Source organism: Grampus griseus (assembly GCF_964374135.1).
Source record: "Grampus griseus genome assembly, chromosome: 5".
NCBI lineage: Eukaryota > Metazoa > Chordata > Mammalia > Artiodactyla > Delphinidae > Grampus > Grampus griseus.
The window spans coordinates 94,802,624-94,824,329 of record NC_138998.1 but is presented as its reverse complement, the minus strand read 5'-3'; the positions used below and the strand labels follow the sequence as shown (position 1 = coordinate 94,824,329).

At 41.9% G+C, this 21,706-nt stretch overlaps 1 protein-coding gene across 2 annotated transcripts in view; it reads left to right on the top strand.

Moving 5' to 3' along the window:
* Positions 1–12,467, top strand: part of NXPE3 (neurexophilin and PC-esterase domain family member 3) — a 49,865-nt gene extending 37,398 nt beyond the window's left edge. Inside the window, exons 6-7 of one of the 2 annotated variants that reach the window (XM_082654131.1) lie at positions 7,606–7,812; positions 10,936–12,467. In XM_082654131.1, coding sequence (XP_082510257.1) covers positions 7,606–7,812; positions 10,936–11,486 — 758 coding nt within the window. In that variant the 3' untranslated portion in view covers positions 11,487–12,467. The remainder of the gene's footprint in view (positions 1–7,605; positions 7,813–10,935) is intronic. The other variant, XM_082654132.1, reaches the window with a different exon arrangement.
* Positions 12,468–21,706: the final 9,239 nt, after the last annotated feature.

The following is a 21,706-nucleotide window of genomic DNA, read 5'->3' as shown; positions in this document are numbered from 1 at the left end:
CCATATATTTGTATCATCTTTAATTTCTTTCCTTAGTGTCTTATAGTTTTCTGCATACAGGTCTTGTCTCCTTAGGTAGATTTATTCCTAAGTATTTTATTCTTTTTGTTGCAGTGGTAAATGGGAATGTTCCTTAATTTCTCTGTCAGATTTTTCATCCTTAGTATATAGGAATGCAAGAGATTTCTGTACATTAATTTTGTATCCTGCTGCTTTACCAAATTCATTGATTAGCTCTAGTCATTTTCTGGTAGCATCTTTAGGATTCTCTATGAATAGTATCATGTCATCTGCAAATAGGGACAGCTTTACTTCTTCTTTTCCGATTTGGATTCCTTTTATTTCTTTTTCTTCTCTGATTGATGTGGCTAAAACTTCCAAAACTATGTTGAATAACAGTGGTGCGAGTGGACAGCCTTGTCTTGTTCCTGATCTTAGAGGAAATGGTTTCAGCTTTTCACCATTGAGAACAACGTTAGCTGTGGGTTTGTCATATATAGCCTTTATTATGTTGAGGTAAGTTCTCTCTATGTCTACTTTCTGGAGGGTTTTTATCGTAAATGGGTGTTTTTTTTTTTTTTTTTTTTAAGATGTTGGGGGAAGGAGTTTAGTAATTTATTTATTTATTTATTTGCTGTGTTGGGTCTTCGTTTCTGTGCGAGGGCTTTCTCTAATTGTGGCAAGTGGGGGCCACTCTTCATCGTGGTGCGCGGGCCTCTCACTGTCACGGCCTCTCTTGTGGAGCACAGGCTCCAGACGCGCAGGCTCAGTAGTTGTGACACACGGGCCTAGTTCCTCCGCGGCATGTGGGATCCTCCCAGAACAGGGCTTGAACCCGTGTCCCCTGCATTATCAGGCAGATTCTCAACCACTGCGCCACCAGGGAAGCCCATGGGTGTTGAATTTTGTCCAAAGCTTTTTCTGCATCTGTTGAGATGATCATGTGGTTTTTCTCCTTCAATTTGTTAATATGGTTTATTTCATTGATTGATTGATTGATTGATTTTGGCTGCGTTGGATTTTCATTGCTGGGCATGGGCTTTCTCTAGTTGTGGTGAGCGGGGGCTACTCTTTGTTGTGGTGCACAGGCTTCTCATTGCAGCATTGGCTTCTCTTGTTGCAGAGCATGGGCTCTAGGTGTGTGGGCTTCAGTAGTTGTGGCACGCAGGCTCAGTAGTTGTGGCTCGCGGGCTCTAGAGTGCAGGCTCAGCAGTTGTGATGCACGGGCTTAGTTGCACCGCGGCATGTGGGATCTTCCTGGACCAGAGCTCAAACCTGTGTCCCCTGCATTGGCAGGCAGATTCTTAACCACTGCACCACCAGGAAAGTCCCTATCACATTGACTGATTTGCATATATTGAAGAATCCTTGCATTCCTGGGATAAATCCCACTTAGTCATGGTGTGTGATCCTTTTAATGTGCTGTTGGGTTCTGTTTGCTAGTATTTTGTTGAGGAGTTTTGCATCTATGTTCATCAGTGATATTGGCCTGTAGTTTTCTTACTTTGTGACATCTTTGTTTGGTTTTGGTATCAGGGTGATGGTGGCCTCATAGAATGAGTTTGGGAGTGTTCCTCCCTCTGCTATATTTTGGAAGAGTTTGAGAAGGACAGGTGTTAGCTCTTCTCTAAATATTTGATAGAATTCGCCTGTGTAGCCATCTCATCATGGGCTTTTGTTTGTTGGAAGATTTTAATCACAATCTCAATTTCAGTGCTTGTGATTGGTCTGTTTATATTTTCTATTTCTTCCTGGTTCAGTCTCAGAAGGTTGTGCTTTTTTAAGAATTTGTCCATTTCTTCCAGGTTATCCATTTTATTGGCATATAGTTGCTTGTAGTTATCTCTCATGATCCTTTGTATTTCTGCAGTGTCAGTTGTTACTTCTCCTTTTTCAATCCTAATTCTGTTGCTTTGAGTCTTCTCCCTTTTTTTTCTTGATGAGTCTGGCTAATGGTTTATCAATTTTGTTTATCTTCTCAAAGAACCAGCTTTTACTTTTACTGATCTTTGCTATTCTTTCCTTCATATCTTTTTCATTTTTTTCTGATCTGACCTTTATGATTTCTTTCCTTCTGCTAACTTGGGTTTTTTTTTTGTTGTTGTTGTTCTGCTTTCTCTAATTGCTTTACGTGTAAAGTTAGGTTGTTTACTTGAGATGTTTCTTGTTTCTTGAGGTAGGATTGTATTGCTATAAACTTCCCTCTTAGAACTGGTTTTGCTGCATCCCATAGGTTTTGGGTCGTCATGTTTTGTCATTTGTTTCTAGGTATTTTTTGATTTCCTCTTTCATTTCTTCAGTGATCTCTTGGTTATTAAGTTGTGTACTGTTTAGGCTCCATGTGTTTGTACTTTTTACAGATTTTTTCCTGTAATTGATATGTAGTGTGATAGTGTTGTGGTCAGAAAAGATACTTGGTACAATTTCAATTTTCTTAAATTTACCAAGGCTTGATTTGTGAGCCAGGATAGGATATGTCCTGGAGAATGTTCCATTAGCACTTGAAAAGAAAGTGTATTCTGTTGTTTTTGGATGGAATGTCCTCAAAATATCAATTAAGTCCATCTTGTTTAATGTATCATTTAAAACTTGTGTTTCCTTATTTATTTTCATTTTGGATAATCTGTCCATTCGTGAAAGTGGGGTGTTAAACTCCCCTAGTATGATTGTGTTACTGTCGCTTTCCCCTTTTATGGCTGTTAGCATTTGCCTTATGTATTGAGGTGCTCCTATGTTGGGTGCCTGCATATTTACAATTGTTATATCTTCTTCTTGGTTTGACCCCTTGATTATTATGTAGTGTCCTTCTTTGTCTCTTGTAATAGTCTTTATTTTAAAGTCTCTTTTGTCTGATATGAGAATTGCTACTCCAACTTTCTTTTTATTTCCATTTACATGGAATATCTTTTTCCATCCCCTCACTTTCATTCTGTATGTGTCCCTAGGTCTGAAGTGAGTCTCTTGTAGATAGTGTATATATGGGTCTTGTTTCTGTATCCATTCAGCCACTTCTATGTGTTTTGCTTGGAATATTTAATCCATTTACATTTAAGGTAATTATCGATATATATATTCCTATTACCATTGTCTTAATTGTTTTGGGTTTGTTATTGAAGGTCTTTTCCTTCTCTTGTGTTTCCTGCCTAGAGAAGTTCCTTTAGCATTTGTTGTAAAGCTGGTTTGGCGGTGCTGAATTTTCTTAGCTTTTGCTTGTTTGTAAAGGTTTTAATTTCTCTGTCGAATCTGAATGAGATCCTTGCTGGGTAGAGTAATCTTGGTTGTAGGTTTTTCCCTTACATCACTTTAAGTATGTCCTGCCACTCCCTTCTGCCTTGTAGAGTTTCAGCTGAAAGATCAGCTGTTAACCTTATGGGGATTCCCTTGTATGTTATTTGTTGTTTTCCCCTTGCTGCTTTTATTATTTTTTCTTTGTATTTAATTTTTGATAGTTTGATTAATATGTATCTTGGCATGTTTCTCCTTGGATTTATCCTGTATGGGACTCTCTATGCTTCCTGGAGTTGATCAACTATTTCCTTTCCCATATTAGGGAAGTTTTTAACTATAATCTCTTCAAATATTTTCTCAGTCCCTTTCTTTTTCTCTTCTTCTTCTGGGACCCCTATATTTCGAATGTTGGTGCGTTTACTGTTGTCCCAGAGGTCTCTAAGACTGTCCTCAATTCTTTTCATTGTTTTTTCTTTATTCTGCTCTGCAGTAGTTATTTACACTATTTTATCTTCCAGGTCACTTATCTGTTCTCCTGTGTCAGTTATTCTGCTGTTGATTCCTTCTAGAGAATTTTTAATTTCATTTATTGTGTTGTTCATCATTGTTTTTTTGCTCTTTAGTTCTTCTAGGTCCTTGTTAAACCTTTCTTGAATTTTCTCCATTCTATTTCCAAGACTTTGGATCATCTTTACTATCATTACTCTGAATTCTTTTTCAGGTAGACTGCCTATTTCCTCTTCGTTTGTTTGGTCTGATGTGTTTTTAGCTTGCTCCTTCATCTGCTGTGTGTTTGTCTGTCTTCTCATTTTGCCTAACTTACTCTGTTTGGGGTCTCTTTTTCACAGGCTGCAAGTTCGTAGTTCCCGTTGTTTTTGGTGTTGGCCTGCCGTGGGTAAGATTGGTTCAGTACATTGTGTAGGATTCCTGGTGGAGGGGACTAGTGCCTGTGTTCTGGTGGTTGAAGCTGGATCTTGTCTTTCTCATGGGCAGGACCGTGTCCGGTGGTGTGTTTTGGGGTGTCTGTGACCTTATTATGATTTTAGGCAGCCTCTCTGCTAATGGGTGGGGTTGTGTTCCTGTCTTGCTAGTTGTTTGGCATAGGGTGTCCAGCACTGTAGCTTGCTGGTCGTTGAGTGGAGCTGGGTCTTAGCGTTGAGATGGAGATCTGTGGGAGAGCTCTCAGTGACTGATGATATTACGTGGGGCTGGGTGGTCTCTGGTGGACCAATGTTGTGAACTCGGCTCTCCCACCTCAGAGGCTCAGGTCTGACACCCAGCCGGAGCACTGAGAACCTGTGAGCCACACGGCTCAGAAGAAAAGGGAGAAAGAAAGAAAGAGAGAGAGAGAGAGAGAGGGAAAGAAAGGATGGATGGAAGAAAAAAGGAAGGAAGGAAGGAAGGAAGGAAGGAAGGAAGAATTAAAATAAAAAATTAAAAAGTAATTATTAAAAATAAAAAAATTAAAAAGTAATAAAAAAATGAAAGAAAGAAGGGAGCAACCAAACCAAAAAACAAATCCACCAATGATGATAAGTGCTAAAAATTATACTAAAAAAGAAAAACAACAGAAAAATGGACAGAACTCTAGGACAAATGGTAAAAGCAAAGCTATACAGGCAGAATCACACAAAGAAGCATACACATACACACTCACAAAAAGAGAAAAAAGAAAAAAATATATATCTATTAAAAAAAAAGAGGAAGAGAGCAATCAAATCAATCAATAAATCTACCAATAATAATAATTTCTAAATACTAAACTAAGATAAACATAAAGCCAGAAACAAATTAGATGCAGAAAGCAAACCCCTAGTCTACAGTTGCTCCCGGAGTCCACCACCTCAATTTTGGGATGATTTGTTGTCTGTTCAGGTATTTCAGAGATGCAGGGTACATCACGTTGATTGTGGAGATTTAATCCGCTGCTCCTGAGGCTGCTGGGAGAGATTTCCATTTCTCTTCTTTGTACACACAGCTCCTGGGGTCCAGCTTTGGATTTGGCTCCACCTGTGCGTGTACGTCACCTGAGGGCGTCTGTTCTTCGTTCAGACAGGACAGAGTTAAAGGAGCAGCTGATTGGGGGCTCTGGCTCACTCAGGCCGGGGGGAGGGAGGGGTACAGAATGCGGGGTGAACCTGCGGCGGCAGAGGCTGGCGTGACATTGCACCAGCCTGAGGTGTGCCGTGCATTCTCCCGGGGGAGTTGTCCCTGGATCACGGGACCCTGGCAGTGACGGGCTGCACAGGCTCCCCGGAGGGGAGGTGTGGATAGTGACCTGTGCTCACACACAGGGTTCTTGGTGGCGGCAGCAGCAGCCTTAGTGTCTCATGCCCGTCTCTGGGATCCGCGCTGAGAGCCGTGGCTCACAGCCATCTCTGGAGCTCGTTTAGGTGGTGCTCTGAATCCCCTCTCCTCGCGCACCCCAAACAATGGTCTCTTGCCCCTTAGGCAGTTCTAGACTTTTTCCTGGACTCCCTCCCAGCTAGCTGGGGTGCAGTAGGTCCCTTCAGGCTGTCTTCACGCAGCCAACCCCAGTCCTCTCCCTGGGATCCGACCTCCGAAGCCCGAGCCTCAGCTCCCAGCCCCCGCCCACCACGGCAGGGGAGCAGACAAGCCTCTCGGGCTGGTGAGTGCCGGTCGGCACCGATCCTCTGTGCGGGAATCTCTCCGCTTTGCCTTCCGCACCCCTGTTGCTGCGCTCTCCTCCCCGGTTCCGTAGCTCCCCCCTCCGCCTCCCGCAGTCTCCGCCTGCGAAGGGCCTTCCTAGTGTGTGGAAACCTTGCCTCCTTCACAGCTCCCTCCCACTGGTGCAGTTGCCGTCCCTATTCTTTTGTCTCTGTTTTTTATTTTTTCTTTTGCCCTACCCAGGTACGTGGGGAGTGTTTTGCCTTTTGGGAGGTCTGAGGTCTTCTGCCAGCGTTCAGTAGGTGTTCTATAGGAGTGGTTCCACATGTAGATGTATTTCTGATGTATTTGTGGGGAGGAAGGTGATCTCCACGTCTTACTCCTCCGCCATCTTGAAGGTCTCCTTCCAAAATAATTTTTAGTATAGAGATAATATCAAGAAGTCAAAGAAGCTGAAAATAGTCACAAATAGGAGACTCACTTAAATTTAAATTTCTGAGTCATATTTAAATTTAAATTTCTGAGCATTTGGATTTTAAATTGTGGTTTAACAGGTGAGACTCTAAAATTACTGGAATATGATCAAGATTTCAACTTTGGGCTGTGTAAGGGAGTGATATAAAATGATTGGTGGTTATTTGAAGATTGCAGGTTTGAATAATAAATGTTAGAGATGAATAAATGTACTCTTTCAGGAAAAAAGCCAAAAAGAAAGATATCTATTAACATCTCTTTTTGAGAGGCGATGTAACACAGTGGTTAAGAGCATGGGCTTGGGGGCTCACCGGCTTGGATTAGATCCTGGCTTTGCTACATACTATCTCTGGATCAAGTTGCTTAAATGTTTTGAAAGGTAGGGATAATAGGACCTACCTTAAAGGGTTATTGTGAGCATCCCATGAGATAATAAATTTAATTGCTCAGAACAGTGTCTGGTGCAGAGTAAACCTGCAAGAAATATTAGGCATCCCTGTTGAAGCACGTAAAGTGTGCCATTTTTGCAGTGGCATTTTCTGAGGGAGGTGTTAGGGCAGAAAGGTGTTGAGTTTCTCTGAAAGGTATCCCGGCACTTGTGTTATCATGTGTAGCTAGGCTACAACCATGAGTACACACTGCTGATACAATTTGAATATTGTTCATTGTGCATAAAGACTTCTGAACCTTTTGTGTTGTGGGCAGTAAATCTTTAGAATGTGTGTCATTGGTTTGTTTTCTGTATTCAGTGGTGGTTTTCCGAGTTAATATTTGATTGTAGGACCCATGGATTGAAACTTTTCTTTTTAATGGGCTGAGAAACAGTGTGCACTAATATTATTATGCATATGTAAAATATGAATTTAAATTTTTACTTGCCTCACAGGCATTTGGATGAGAAGTTCTTCTCCTGTTCTGGGATAGTGCTGGACAATGCTTACATCTACACATTTCCTTGGTTTTGGCCTGCCTTTATTTTTGGCTTTGAGAAAAACATGCGTAATCTGAGGGAATGATCAACGTCCCCTTTCCCCTTTGAGCGTGTCCACAAACACCCTCACACCCACTTCAGATCTTCCTATTTTTGTGCAAAGGAGAACTTTTTGTAGGAGGGGGGAAGTCTGGGATTTCTTTGAGATGTGATGGCAGGAAATGTTATCCGTAGCCAGCAAACTAACAAACATAGGGGCATAATTGTGTTTCTTGGAACATTTTTTAGGTATGGTTTGTTGGAGGAGAATTTCAGAATATCTTTTTTTTTTTTTTTTTTTCCAGAAACCAACAACCTAGAACTATCTCAAGGCTTAGGAACTTTTCCTTCTGGCTATTATTACAAAAATCAGTGGAGGCCCAGAAAGTTTAAGATGCGCCAGTTTAATGACCCTGACAACATTACAGAATGCTTACAGAGAAAAGTGGTGTATTTATTTGGTGACTCGACAATCAGGCAATGGTTTGAATACCTCACTACATTTGTTCCAGGTTGGTACTTTGCTTTTTGTTTCATAACTCTTTCCCACACATACAAAATTCAGCTTTGAAATAAGCAGACCCAGTCCGGTGCCTGAAGAAAGGCATCAGGTGAGGAAGCAGTTATTTCTCTGTAGGACTGAAGAGGTGTCCTAACCTTGGAGAGATGAGTGATAGTTTCTGATCAATGGTGGGGCTGTGACGCATCGATGAAAGCACTGGCTGCTTGTTGAAGTTCATACCACTCCTGAGCTGTGTGACCCTGGACGAGTCTTCTACTTCTCAGGGCTTCACTTCTCCAAGTGTGAGCTGAGGCAGCAGGACACTATCACCTCACAGGTGTCTTTTACATCTAGCATTCTGGGCTGTGAGATAGAAGTGAACATTTCCAGTTGTTTCTCTTCTAGTTCTGTTTGGTCCAACTCCAAGTCTATCATAGATTCAAGTGGAAGGAGGCAGCGAAACTGTCACGCATTTTAATGCATCCATGCGGCAGAGCCATCACTGCTCACCCCTTGGGCTGTCCATTGGTGTGACTCTGAGGTGGAGCTGCCTCCCAGCAAGGGAGATTCTGGTCAGTCCCAGTCTTCTTAGCTTCTTGGTCTCCCTGCTGGGCTCTGGGGAAGCTCTCCAGACTTGGAATAAAACCCCACTCATGGGAGGGCCATCCCTTATTCACAGTGGGCCTTTTCCTCTTCCTGGAAGTGGTGTGGGTGGAGTGAGGAGGGATGGATTTGGGGCAGCAGGACTAAAGGCCCCACTTAGAGTTTAGAGAGCTGATGAATAGTTCTGTGGGAACTGGCTTTTTTTGTTTGTGTGTTTTAAATTTTTTTTTTAAACTTTTTATTTTTGGAGTATAGCCGATTAACAATGTTGTGATAGTTTCAGGTGTACCGCAAAGCGACTCTGCCATACATATACATGTATCCATTCTCCCCCAAACTCCCTTCCCATCCAGGCTGCCACATAACATTGAGCAGAGGGAACTGTTTCTGGACAGGGCTTTTCATAAAGCAACTTCCCACAGTTGGGAGTGGTTGTGTGTGATGTTTTTCTTTTTTCTCTTTTATTTGTTACATCAACTTAGTTTCAAATTTAATTTTTAGAAGGAAGGAAAGGAGGAAGTAGATATGACCCCCCAAAATAGAAAGTTAATTCCGGTTTTGATTTGCTTGCTTTTTTTTTATTGAAACAGACATAGCAGAGTTCTAGTTGATGAAGCGTAAGTTCAAAAGCAGGAGAAGGGAAATCATCTGTATGACATGATGCTAGGCACAGTTCGGTGTTGACCAGGCAGGGCCCTCCAGGAGCCTGCAGTTGCTTGATTCTTTTCTTTTTTTTAAATAGATTTATTTTATTTATTTTTTTTGGGTGCGTTGGGTCTTCCGTTGCTGCGTGTGGGCTTCCTTTAGTTGCGGTGAGTGGGGACTACTCTTTGTTGCGGTGCGAGGGCTTCTCATTGCGGTGGCTTCTCTTGTTGCAGAGCACAGGCTCTAGGCACACGGGCTTCAGTAGTTGTGGCACACGGGCTTCGGTAGTTGTGCTCGTGGGCTCTAGAGTGCAGGCTTAGTAGTTGTGGCGCACAGGCTTAGTTGCTCTGCGGCATGTGGGATCTTCCCGGACCAGGGCTCGAACCCGTGACCCCTGCATTGGCAGGTGGATTCTTAACCACTCTGCCACCAGGGAAGCCCCAGTTGCTTGATTCTTAAGTTCTAATGACGTAACTTGGTATTTCCTTTCATAGCAATGATCACATCGCGTGTCTTGAGCATTTTCCACCCTACCCTTTGCAGACAGATCTTTACCCGATAAAGCCTTGTGTTGGGCTTGATCTTAATCAAAAGAAAGAATGGTTAATTGAGCTTCTGTTCAATTTAAGTGGGGCCACATGCTAAGTAGTAATGAATTAGGTATGAGAATTTAGAAGAGGAGCCTGGGAACTCATGGAGAAAAAAGTGAAACCTTGACTTTAACCCTTAAGAGTAAATAATATGGGACAATTATAGTTTGATGGTACTTCTTCAGAATTGACTATAAACTCCTTGAGGGCAAGGACTGTGACTTACCCATCTGAGCATTGCTGGCTTTTTTTTTTAAAGCTGGGAAACTATTTTAATTTATTTTATTATTTTTTTATTCTATTTTTTTTTCTTTTTGGCCATGCCATGAGGGATCTTAATTCCCTGACCAGGGATTGAACCCATGCCCCCTGCAGTGGAAGTGTGGAGTCTTAACCACTGGACCGCCAGCAAAGTCCTGCATTGCTGGCTTATAGCACAATAGTGCTGGCACGGAAGAGGTGCTTAGGAAATGTGAATTCAGTTTGGCTGCCAAGGGTTACTTAATCTGGTCTGTGTAAGGCACTTATAGGAATATTTAGGGATATGACACAGACCCTCTTTCCTCATGGGGTGAATGTTCAGTGATGAATTGTACAGCCTTTTTGAGGAGTAATAAGGGAGAATAATCATTGATTCCTGGGATCTTCAGAGGAGCAGGACTTGGAAACACAACCTAGATAAAGTAGAGGGAGAGAAGGGAATTCTAACTTGTGCTGCTGTGTTTGTTATGACAGAGAGAGAGAAGTTTTCTAAGACATAAACAGGGTTTTCCATCCATAGGGTGAAATTGAAAGTCAAAAGAAGCGTGGTTGCTTCTTTCTTTTGCTTATTTCAAAAAGAGGTATTTGGTTACTATTATGTGTTTGTAAAAAAGCAGAAGTTATATAGTTCTTGACCTGGAAGAAATAATTTTGATCTGTTAGAACAGTAATGTGTAAATGCCAAATCGATGTTTAGATATTCAACAGTCAGTGCAAACAGGAAGATTTCTTGGCCTAATAATTAGAGGTAAACAGGTTATTTTGCTTCTCAGGTCTAGAATCAATTGCTGATGGTATTACTTGTAATGTCATGCTTATGGAGTGATTTAAGTAATAAATATGTTAAAATATAAAGGTCCATTGAAGCCAAGGGGGCCACAGTGACGTGCAATAGGTGTTTCCTTTACATTTGTATTGTACCTTTTTGTTGTTTTATTTTAAAAAATTGTTCTTTGAAGCCACTAACTAAAGAATAATCAAAATATATCGCTTGGTTTAAACATTCTTATGAATCTGAGTTTCCCTTGTTTCAGATTTAGTGGAGTTTAACTTGGGTAGCCCGAAGAATGTGGGTCCCTTCCTTGCGGTGGACCAGAAGCACAACATCCTGCTCAAATACCGCTGCCACGGTCCACCAATCCGCTTCACGACCGTCTTTAGCAATGACCTCCGTTATGTGGCGAATGAGCTGAATGGCATCGTGGGAGGGAAGAACACAGTCGTTGCCATAGCTGTGTGGTCTCATTTCAGCACCTTCCCCTTGGAAGTGTATATCCGGCGGCTCAGGAACATCCGTCGAGCCGTGGTCCAGCTCTTGGATCGAAGCCCTAAGACTGTGGTAGTCATCCGGACAGCCAACGCCCAAGAGCTGGGACCTGAAGTGAGCCTTTTCAACAGCGACTGGTATAACTTTCAGCTGGACACCATCCTTCGGAAGATGTTCTCAGGAGTTGGGGTATATCTCGTTGATGCCTGGGAGATGACCCTGGCCCATTATCTGCCCCACAAGCTACATCCGGATGAAGTTATTGTGAAGAACCAGCTGGACATGTTCTTGTCCTTTGTGTGCCCCTTGGAGAGCTAGTCTGCCCTGCAGGAGACTGGAGAAATCACATTCAGTGACCTTCTCTATCACCTGCACTACGGAAAGTTTATGGGTGGCCCTATGGAGAGATGGCTGCCATTGATATGTATTTAAAATTTTAAAAAAAGAGATGGACTTTATATAATGACTTGTAAGGAGCTTAGAAAATGCAGATTACATTTATACCTACCTATAGGATTTTTTCCCATCTTGACTTATCTATGGGGGAACGATTATTAACAGCATTTACACACTATATTGCCCTCGTAACCAAAGATACTAATGAGTGTGTTTGAACTAGCTTCTCCTGGGAGGGGAGGGGATACTGTGCTAAAAAGTGTGAAAAATGTTGTGACCTAAGTGGAAGGGACAAGTTTGGTTGGCAGTGGAGTGTTTGTATCTTGTCTGGTAAAGGAAATTGAGCACATCTACATGAATAGCATAATTGGTACATCTTCAGTGGGAAGTGAATTAACCCCAAGGCTTTTAGTCAGTGGCTCCCGTAACACACTGAAGACTGCTGTGTCTTAGAAGTTTATCTTCATGATCCAGTTTTTTCTGGATTACTTGAAAAGGCCAGTGTCCTTGGTCAGAACTTTCTAATGAGAATATTTACAGTGTCTGGCTTTTATCTAGAAAAGAAGCAAAAGGGAAATATGAAAGCAGTATATATAAAATCTGTGCATTGAATTGATATTTGCATTGGGTAATTGCTACTTATCTGATTCAGCTAAATTTTACAGGATGAATACTTATTCTAAAATAACCACTTTTGGAGCTGGAAGGGGAAAATCTATAAAGGAAAATTTATTTTTGTGTTCTGAAGTTTGAGGGTTTTAAGAATTGACTTTTATGTAAAGATTGGTATTGTTTGTTATAAAGTTGTAGAAATTATTTCCATCAATTTTGAGTATTTCTTTTTTGTTTGTTATTTTGAATTGCATACCCAAATTAGAAATTAAAATCTAATTAAAAATTAAATTTAGATATTGAAATCTGTGATGGGTTGATTTGGGCATAAGGTACACACATTCTGTCATGCTTGGAAGTAAAAGGTGCTGTTCCTATTGGCTCTCTTAAAATAATTGAATTATCAATTTTACTTGACTGTCTTTACCTTATTAATTTTAAATAAGTTTAAATTAATTTGTGCCATTTTAGTAAGTACTCTTTTCTTTTTGAGCTACAATATAGTTTTGTTTACCCCTAAGTGAACATGTGAAGAAACTGGGGAGGCTTTAGAGATGAAGACAGATGCCTAAAGCATGAAAAAATACACCCTTAGAAGAATGGGTCAAAGAATCTGGGTTTTGGGCTTCTCTGGTGGCGCAGTGGTTGGGAGTCTGCCTGCCGATGCAGGGGACGCGGGTTCGTGCCCCAGTCCAGGAAGATCCCACATGCCGCAGAGTGGCTGGGCCCGTGAGCCGTGGCCGCTGAGCCTGCGCATCCGGAGCCTGTGCTCTGCAGCGGGAGAGGCCACAACAGTGAGAAGCCCGCGTACCGCAAAAAACCAAACAAACAAACAAAAAAAGAATCTGCGTTTTTAACTTAAAACAGAGAGTTTAAGATCTTTCTTTCCTAGCCTTGAGGGCCACCTTCAAGTTTATAAAATAAATAAATATGATTTTAAATTATTTTCTGAGTCTGAAGTGGAGCAGGTAGTTAAATATATTAAGATGGCTTAATTTTAATGGCCTTTAACCTTTAGAATGTCTAAGGATCACTCTGAATATTTTTTTTTAAGTTTTTTTTTAAATTAGTTTTTTTTGGCTGCGTAGGGCCTTCATTGCCGTGTGCGAGTTTTCTCTCGTTGCGGTGAGCGGTGGCTACTCTTTGTTGCGGTGCACGGGCTTCTCACTGTGGTGGCTTCTCTTGTTGCTCAGCGTAGGCTCTGGGCGTGTGGGCTTCATTAGTTGTGGCACATAGGCTCAGTAGTTGTGGCTTGCGGGCTCTAGAGCGCAGGCTCTGTAGTTGTGGCGCATGGGCTTAGTTGCTCTGTGACACATGGGATCTTCCTGGACCAGGGCTCGAACCCGTGTCCCCTGCACTGACAGGCGGATTCTTAACCACTGCGCCACTAGGGAAGTCCCTCACTTGGAATATTTGATAAAAATGCAGAATTAGGGGCTATGCCTCTGGGAATTGTGGAATCAACCTTAGTGACAAATGCCCAGGAGTTCTGATGCAATGGTGGTGTTCTATGTTTTGAGAAACACAGAGGGAAGATAGAACTAAGGAAATAATATTTTTTGTCTATTATTTTAGGAGCTTCTCCCATAACATTTAATTCTGATCATGGTCTAATAGTGCAGATAATAGTTCCATTTTATAGATGAGGAACTTGAGTTTAGATTTGAACTAAGGTATGTGAGAGTCTATAGCCCTTTTCAACTAGAATTTTTTGGATTTTGTAAAGAGGTTTTATTTTTTATGAAAGAACTTTTGAGCATTTACTCAAGGATCATTGGAGGAGGCTGAGTCATGTCTTCCCAGGAGAGTTTCAATTTCTACTGCCTCTCCAGAGCTTCGGAGTGGTACTACTTGTTTGTGCAAATGATTTCTCATGATCTCATCCCGTTAATTTTTTTTTTTTTTTTTTTTTTGCGGTACACGGGCCTCTCACTGTTGTGGCCTCTCCCGTTGCAGAGCACAGGCTCTGGACGCACAGGCTCAGCGACCATGGCTCACGGACCCGGCCGCTCCGCGGCATGTGGAATCTTCCCAGACTGGGGCACGAACCCGTGTCCCCTGCATCGGCAGGCAGACTCTTAACCACTGCGCCACCAGGGAAGCCCCATCCCGTTAATTTTTGATTTAGTGACATGTCCTAAAGATCTGATGACACAGTTTCTTAAAGTATTCTCATTCACTCTGTCCTTCTAATGTGTCTTTCTATGCTCGTGTGGAAGTTAAAAAAAATGCCTAAGTGTAGAGTTTGGAATATTACCTAAATCATTCTCAGAACAATTTTAATTTCTTCTGAAAAGTTTATTTTAAGCCAATACCACAGAGTTGTGTTTCCATTATAAATGTAAAGGATATTAAATAAACATATTGTAAAATCTAGAAAAAGAAAATCTATGGATAGAATCCATAATTCTATCATCTGCGATGAGCATTAGCAGTTTGGTTTATTTTCTTCTAGGTTTTTTAAATCACACAGCTGTAATCACAGAGAACATGTAATTTTTATCTGTGTTTTTAAATTTAACATACAAATATTTTTCTATGTTTTCATGACTTAATTATAAAAGTCTGCCTAACAGTTTAGCTAAATGATATCATTATTTACATAGGTTGGCCATTTAGATTTATAATAAAATATTAAAATGGTGATTAATATATAATTTCATTGGGTTAAAATATCGATTTTTATTTTGGAATGACAGCATTAACTTCATTTAGTGAATCTCCTCATATTCTAGAACTCAAATGATTGATTTGATGCTACTTATGAAAGGGAGAATCCATAATAAGGCTCTTCTGTGAAAATTATATTTTATAAAAGTTAAGAGTAACTTTTCTTTAGCAAATATAAGTTTGTTGTTCCAAATGATCCATTTTACCTTTCTGAACAACCATCATTTTGTTAAATACCAACTGACTGATACTTCCCAGCTTCAGGTATTAAGTTTCAGATTGATCCATCTGGGTACTTGCCAAGAATGTGTATGGTAAGCCTTTATATCCGTGTGTTGCAAGCCAGAGGTGAGTCTGCTTCTGGGCCCTATTAAAGGAAATAGCAGTTACCCAGAAAGTACTAGGAAATAAATCTCCAAGGGAAACAACAGAAATAAGACCTCCCCACTCCGTTCCCACCCCCGTCCCTTCCCCCCCGAAGAAAAAGGTGCTCAGCATTATCTTTGTAGATCTGGGTAAATTCAGCTTTTAAAGATTAGCTAGTCGCTCATGCCAGAAATCCAAGTGTATTCATTCTCTAGTGTTAAACATTATTCTCTCCAGGTTTTATGTCTTCAGTGGAGTGCATTTGCCTGACTCCTCAGTGTGCAATAAATAAATAAGTTCTGGAAAGTGTTCTTTTCCTCTTTGAAAGTGAGACCACAGTCCCAGAGTGCTAGGGGCGCCTAGGAATCCTGGGGGAGGACGGGGGTGAGGGTGGAAAATCAGAGGGTTGTTGAGGGCATCAGTTTATAGGACGCAGGAGGTAGAAGGGCACAAAATGCACTTCAAGTTCACTTTGTCTCAGAAGTGCACTTACAGCTTTTTAGAAAACGTGTGAACTTAAGTGTGTTACATTTTGCTTTTCAGTATTCTGCGTGAAATGAAAGGAAGTCAGGCTTCTTATAAGAAGGACGGTCTGCTGTCTTAAAGTTTTAAGGATCTTCTGGTGTTTAGGTCTAGATGCCCATTCCTATTGGAGAAGCAGATATTTCCTGTCTAATTCTAAAGCTGGATTGTAAGACTGCCTTGGGGGGGGGCGGGGGGGCGGGAAGCAGTACAGAGATGACAGTCGAAAGTGTCCTAAAAGAAAAAGAAGCCACAGTGAAACCTAATGTCGTAGAAGATATCCTTTCACTGTTGCGCAATGGTTCATTCTCTGTTTAAATTCACCCCACATGAAAATAATGTAATCTTCATGTTACGGGACCACTGCTTTACTTACATCGCAGATTCCTTGTCCTTTAGTTTGTCAGTGAAGGCACACGATGGGGACACTACTTTCTGATTGCCATATTTGAAAAACCTTGCTGTAGAAAGCATCCCCCTCCTCAGCCCCCGCACTTAAAGGCTGTACAGAAAAAGCGAAAGAAGCAGAGAAGGTGAATCTAAGGAGGGGGCAAGGCCAATGCAGGCAGTAAGTTCACTGAGACGTTTAAAAAAGGCATCCCTAAAAAAAAAAAGTTTTGCTTACAGATTTGCTTCTGATTCCTCTGCGCGGTTCCAGTCCAGGTCTTGGAGCCGACCCTTAAGGGGAATGTCCGGGACTAGGGTCGGTACCTTTCTGGCCTGGGAATTTCCAGGGTGCAGAAAAAAAAGTCCACGAACAAAGTCCTTGCTGCTCCCTTCCCGCCGTCTCCGCCCCTCCTCTGTGCCCACGCAGCCCCTTTCGAATGAGAGTTGGACCGTATTCTGTATTTTAGGAAACAGGTCCTTAGCGTCCCCCGCCCCCATCCCTTTCTAGAGCGGTGAGCAGCAAGCGAACGCTATAAAGGGGGCCAGGGAGAGGGCCTGGCCTTCTCTTGCCAAGAGGTCAGACGCCGGCGAGTTCTTAGAGAAAAAGGCTGCATAACTGTCGCTGCTGCTTATCATGTAACCTCAAAAGGAAACTGATCATCTTTCTCGTGCTCTCACGTACTTGGGTTATTATCGCTGATTACAGCTGGAAACAGTTGATTTGCCTTTTACGTATTTGTATGACTTGACTCTTCAAACACAAAGGTATATTTTTATTATTTTATATTTAGTATGAAAAAGTATCTTAAAAGCTTTTTTTTTCTTTTCCCATATTCAGATTCTTTACTTTGGAGTCACTTTCTGATATTTGGGTGATCATACTTGTTTTGGGGCAAAATATTAGGGGGCAGTATTTTGGGGAAGGAAAATTTGGGATGTTTTTATAGTTTGGTAATGACTATGAATTGTTTCTGTTCGCCTTGAAGGCCCAGGAAAGACTAAGATGCTGATGGAAGAGGTTGGTAGGATGGGTGATGAAAGTATCATAAATCTAATGTAAAAACTTTTATTTAGCCAGTGAAGTAGCCTTTGATACTCCTAGTTAGAAATCTCCCAGGAAGTTTGAGTGTGGGCTTAGAGGTATACTTTCTCACCAAGGGTAGGCATAGAACTATATCTTTATGGAAAAATATATCTGAGTAGATCAAAATGTTGTATAGCATGTAGTTCTCATATTACCTTTGTAAAATGAAAGACATGTATTACAAGACCATTGTATGAACAAAGGAAATCTTGAAGTTTGATGACTTGGCTGAACCCCCAGATCTATTACAATCTGGGATTTTGTGTGAATAAAAGTGCATTTCTAGGTAGGATGGATTGAGATTGTCTCCAGGAGGATTAGGGAACTGATGTATGGGGGTGGAGGTGTCTCAGAGGATGACATTTATTATGTAAATTTTAAGCACTTTGTAATATATATTCCCTCACTTTAAATCTGGCATCTAAAGAAACACATTATTGATCAGGTGGAATAATTTTGTTTTTTTTTGGCCTCTCCTGTCAGTAGGTTGTTTAGACAATAAAAGAAGAGAAAAATTTCAAAGGCTTATTCATTCCCCTCAACAATCCCTGATAGAGATCAACCGCACAGATCACCTAAACATTCAGATAACCCTTAAGTCCTTTTATTTGGCTTCAGAGTACAATGTATGATCTACCACCTCTCTTCATTATAACATCAATTTGCTTTGGTTAAAGACACAGTTGGATAGGGTACAGAGGCTATAAGAGAGACAGTCTGGGAAGAGTTAGCACAAGAGCTGGGTGCACGGAAGTCCCCTGGTAGCCTAGTGGTTAGGATTCCAGGCTTTTAATGCTGGGGTCTGGGTTCAATCCCTGGTCGGGGAACTGAAATCCGGCAAGGCATGCAGCGTGGCCAAAAAAAAAAAAAAAAAAGTGGGCGCACAACAAACCTCGTGTTAAACGTTTAGCGCTGTCCTTCCCAGCATGGAGGTGATGACCCTGCTCAGTATAATTTAGTTGTCCAGCTACAGACTTTTCCTCATTGAGGAAGTTGAGGCAAACCTCTCTCATTTCTACTTTGTCCTGAAAGAAGTCTGGAACCAAAGGAAACCCTCTCAGAAGTTAAAGAGCTGTGGAGAGCACTACTGAGAGGGAAGATTTTCTAATTATTCTGAGATGCACAGTGAACTGCTCCTGAGAAAACCATTTACTTTTGGCTCTTAGCTGACATTGATCTGGTGGCCTCTTGATTTTCCCCCCCAGGTTAATAGGAAGATCAGGAGGCTGACTTCACCTTTTGGCTTTCTTGGCCTGATGCTGAACTCCTGATGGTGTGAAAGGTGGATATTCCTAATTCCAGATGTTACCTGGGCCTTGACTGATGTAGTCAAAGTGGGCAGTGGGATGTTTCTAAAATTTCTATGGTTCTTGGATCCCTTAATCAAATTTTGAAGTTGCCTCAAAGTTACTATGAACTTTGTAGGCATTGTACTGTGATTTCTTGTGAACTAAGATTTTTTTGATGGTTTAGCATCTTTTTAACCATTTTGAATTTCCACTATTTTCCATGAGAAGAGGACGCGTGCATACATCTAAGAGGGGAATTCAGCTCTCTGCTGACTGGCAGTTTCGGGGTTATGTAATCTCTAACAGGCTCAGAGAGCATCATGCTCTCTACGGTTTTGGTGAAGCCCGTCATTAAAGCTTGCATACGTGGTTTCTGATTAAAGCACTTCCTGTTCCTTTAATTTGGGACTGTCTGTGAGGTAAAACAATTTCTTTCCAAACTAAGTGGATGAAAATACGCTACTGCTTCCTGGGGGAGTTAGTGGATAGGGAATTAACATTTATTAAACACTTGTTTTGCGAGTTGACCAGCAAGATCTCATTCAGCCCTCATAATGGCATCGGAGGCAGGCATAATTAGTCTTATTTTATAGGTGAGGAAATTGAGGCTCAGAGGGATTGACAGCTGGTTCAAGATCCCCCAGATCGTAAGTGGCAGAGCTTGGATTTGAATCTGAGGGGCCGTGTCCCCATAGCCAGTGCCCTTGCCACCAGGCCACTGGGATATTAGCGGAGGTACAATGGGGAGAGGTCAACCTCTTTCCAGGGCTCTGATTTCCCTAGGGTCCTTCCTTTTCCCTAGCTCACACCTGGCTACCATCTACTCCCTGTTCAGTTTTAACTGGTAGTTAGGGTAGTTAATAACCACCATAACCCTTCATATTTTAAGAAGACCACAGGGAAAATCTTTCAGACCAAAGAGTGAAGCTATATGGTGGAATTAATGGGAGTGGTTGGGCTAATGTTTGGGGAGAGGCAGCCTCTTAGTTATTGAGTCAGTTTTGGACACAACAGCTGGGATTATAAAGAAAGGGGAATCCTGCTGCTTGCTCACATTACTCCTCGCAGGATGTTTTCTTCCATGCTGAAAAACTAAGGCTTGAAAGAGCATTCTTAATCACACCTCTGGTGAAGGGCCATCTGCTGCTGCTTCTGAAGAGAGGAGCTGCGGGCATCTGGCAAACCCGTTCACCTGCTCTCAACCAGCCCTGCTATTTTTTTTTTTTTTTTTTTTTTTTTGCAGTACGCGGGCCTCTCACTGTTGTGGCCTCTCCCATTGCGGAGCACAGGCTCCGGACGCGCAGGCTCAGCGGCCATGGCTCACGGGCCCAGCCGCTCTGCGGCATGTGGGCTCTTCCCGGACCGGGGTACGAACCCGTGTCCCCTGCGTCGGCAGGTGGACTCTCAACCACTGCGCCACTAGGGAAGCCCCATCCCTGCTATTGCAGAGTGAGTTAACTACCTGAACTAACTTCTTTGAGGGGGTAGGCCCCAGGATAGAAATTTGCGTGTTTTGTATCTGGTGATTTTTAAAAATTTTTGCATGATTCTTTTCCAGTTTACACTTCCTAAAGGCTCCGTAGTATAGGATGAGTGGAGTAATAAATAAATCTACTTGGATGGTATTTGTCTTTTAAGGCAGTGTTTCTCAAACTTTAATGTGCATAAGAATTACCTGGCGATCTCATTGAACTACAGATTCTGTTTCAGTCAATCTAGGGTGGAGCTTGTAATTCTGCATTTATTTATTTATTTTTTTTGTGGTACGCGGGCCTCTCACTGTTGTGGCCTCTCCCGTTGCGGAGCGCAGGCTCCGGACGTGCAGGCTCAGCGGCCATGGCTCACGGGCCTAGCCACTCCGCGGCATGTGGGATCTTCCCGGACCGGGGCACGAACCCGCGTCCCCTGCATCGGCAAGTGGACTCTCAAACACTGCGCCACCAGGGAAGCCCTAATTCTGCACTTTTAATAAACTTCCATGTGATGCTGATGTTGCAAGTTCCACACTCTGAGTAGCAAAATCATAAGGCTCCTTAAATTCCAGGTAATAAGAAAAATTATGGAGTTTTTCTATAAAATCTGCATATGTCATTTTACCAGGTAGAAAAATAAACTATGTCATGGTTATGTTACCATTACAATGGTAATGCTACATTCTCTATACATGATATCAAATATCTGAATTAAACTTCTCAAAAACCTGTTAATCAATTAGATATTATATCATCTCTACAATGGCAATTTCTGGATACTTGGAGACACTAAAAATGGATTTCTCACTTTTTGTTCAGTTGTTTAGTAGTGTGCAGATACTTTTAACATTGGCGATAGACTTTTGGACACATTTTAGTGTTGGTTAGTATGTGTGCATTCCCAGCTCTCTATTTCAGTCAGATTTGCTATTTGTCATGACACCCATTTTTTAGAGTGGCTAATACTGCAAGTCATGCCTTCTCAGAGAGGGTGATATTGCATACAAGAGGGCAAAATTGGTTCTTGGGGGGCAATATCTCAGATATCACAATGGTTTGTGGTCCTCTAAAGGACCATTGTACATAAAGAGATATATAGTGTATCTGTGGTTTTATTTATTTTTTTGGCTGCGTTGTGTCTTCATTGCTGCACGTGGGCTTTCTCTAGTGGCTGTGAGTGGGGGCTACTCTTGGTTTTGGTGTGCGGCCTTCTCATTGCAGTGGCTTCTCTTGCTGTGGAACATGGGCTCTAGGGGCATGGGCTTCAGTAGTTGGGGCACGCGGGATCAGTAGTTGTGGCTCACAGGCTCTAGAGTGAAGGCTCAGTAGTTGTGGTGCACGGGCTTTGTTGCTCCGCGGCATGTGGGATCTTCCCGGACCAGGGATCGAACCCGTGTCCCCTGCATTGGCAGGCGGATTCTTAAGGACTGCGCTACCAGGGAAGTCCCTATCTGTGGTTTTAAACTTTCATCAGGAGACAATTAGGGAAAAAAATATCTACAAACTTCCTTAGTGGGTATGATAATGAAAGAAAGGTTGAAACACACAGCTGTGAATGCTCTTACACATACTTATTCAATTGAGGTCAAAAAGATTTTCCCCTGGCCTTTTGTCTCTTTGTGTTTTGCTTTGTGTCTGCATCATTGCCATGGATTTTTAAAGTACCTGCTTCTAGAAGAGGGATGATTCCTTTTTTTTCATATTTCTTTATTTCAGGAACATTTTCTTCTATTATATCCT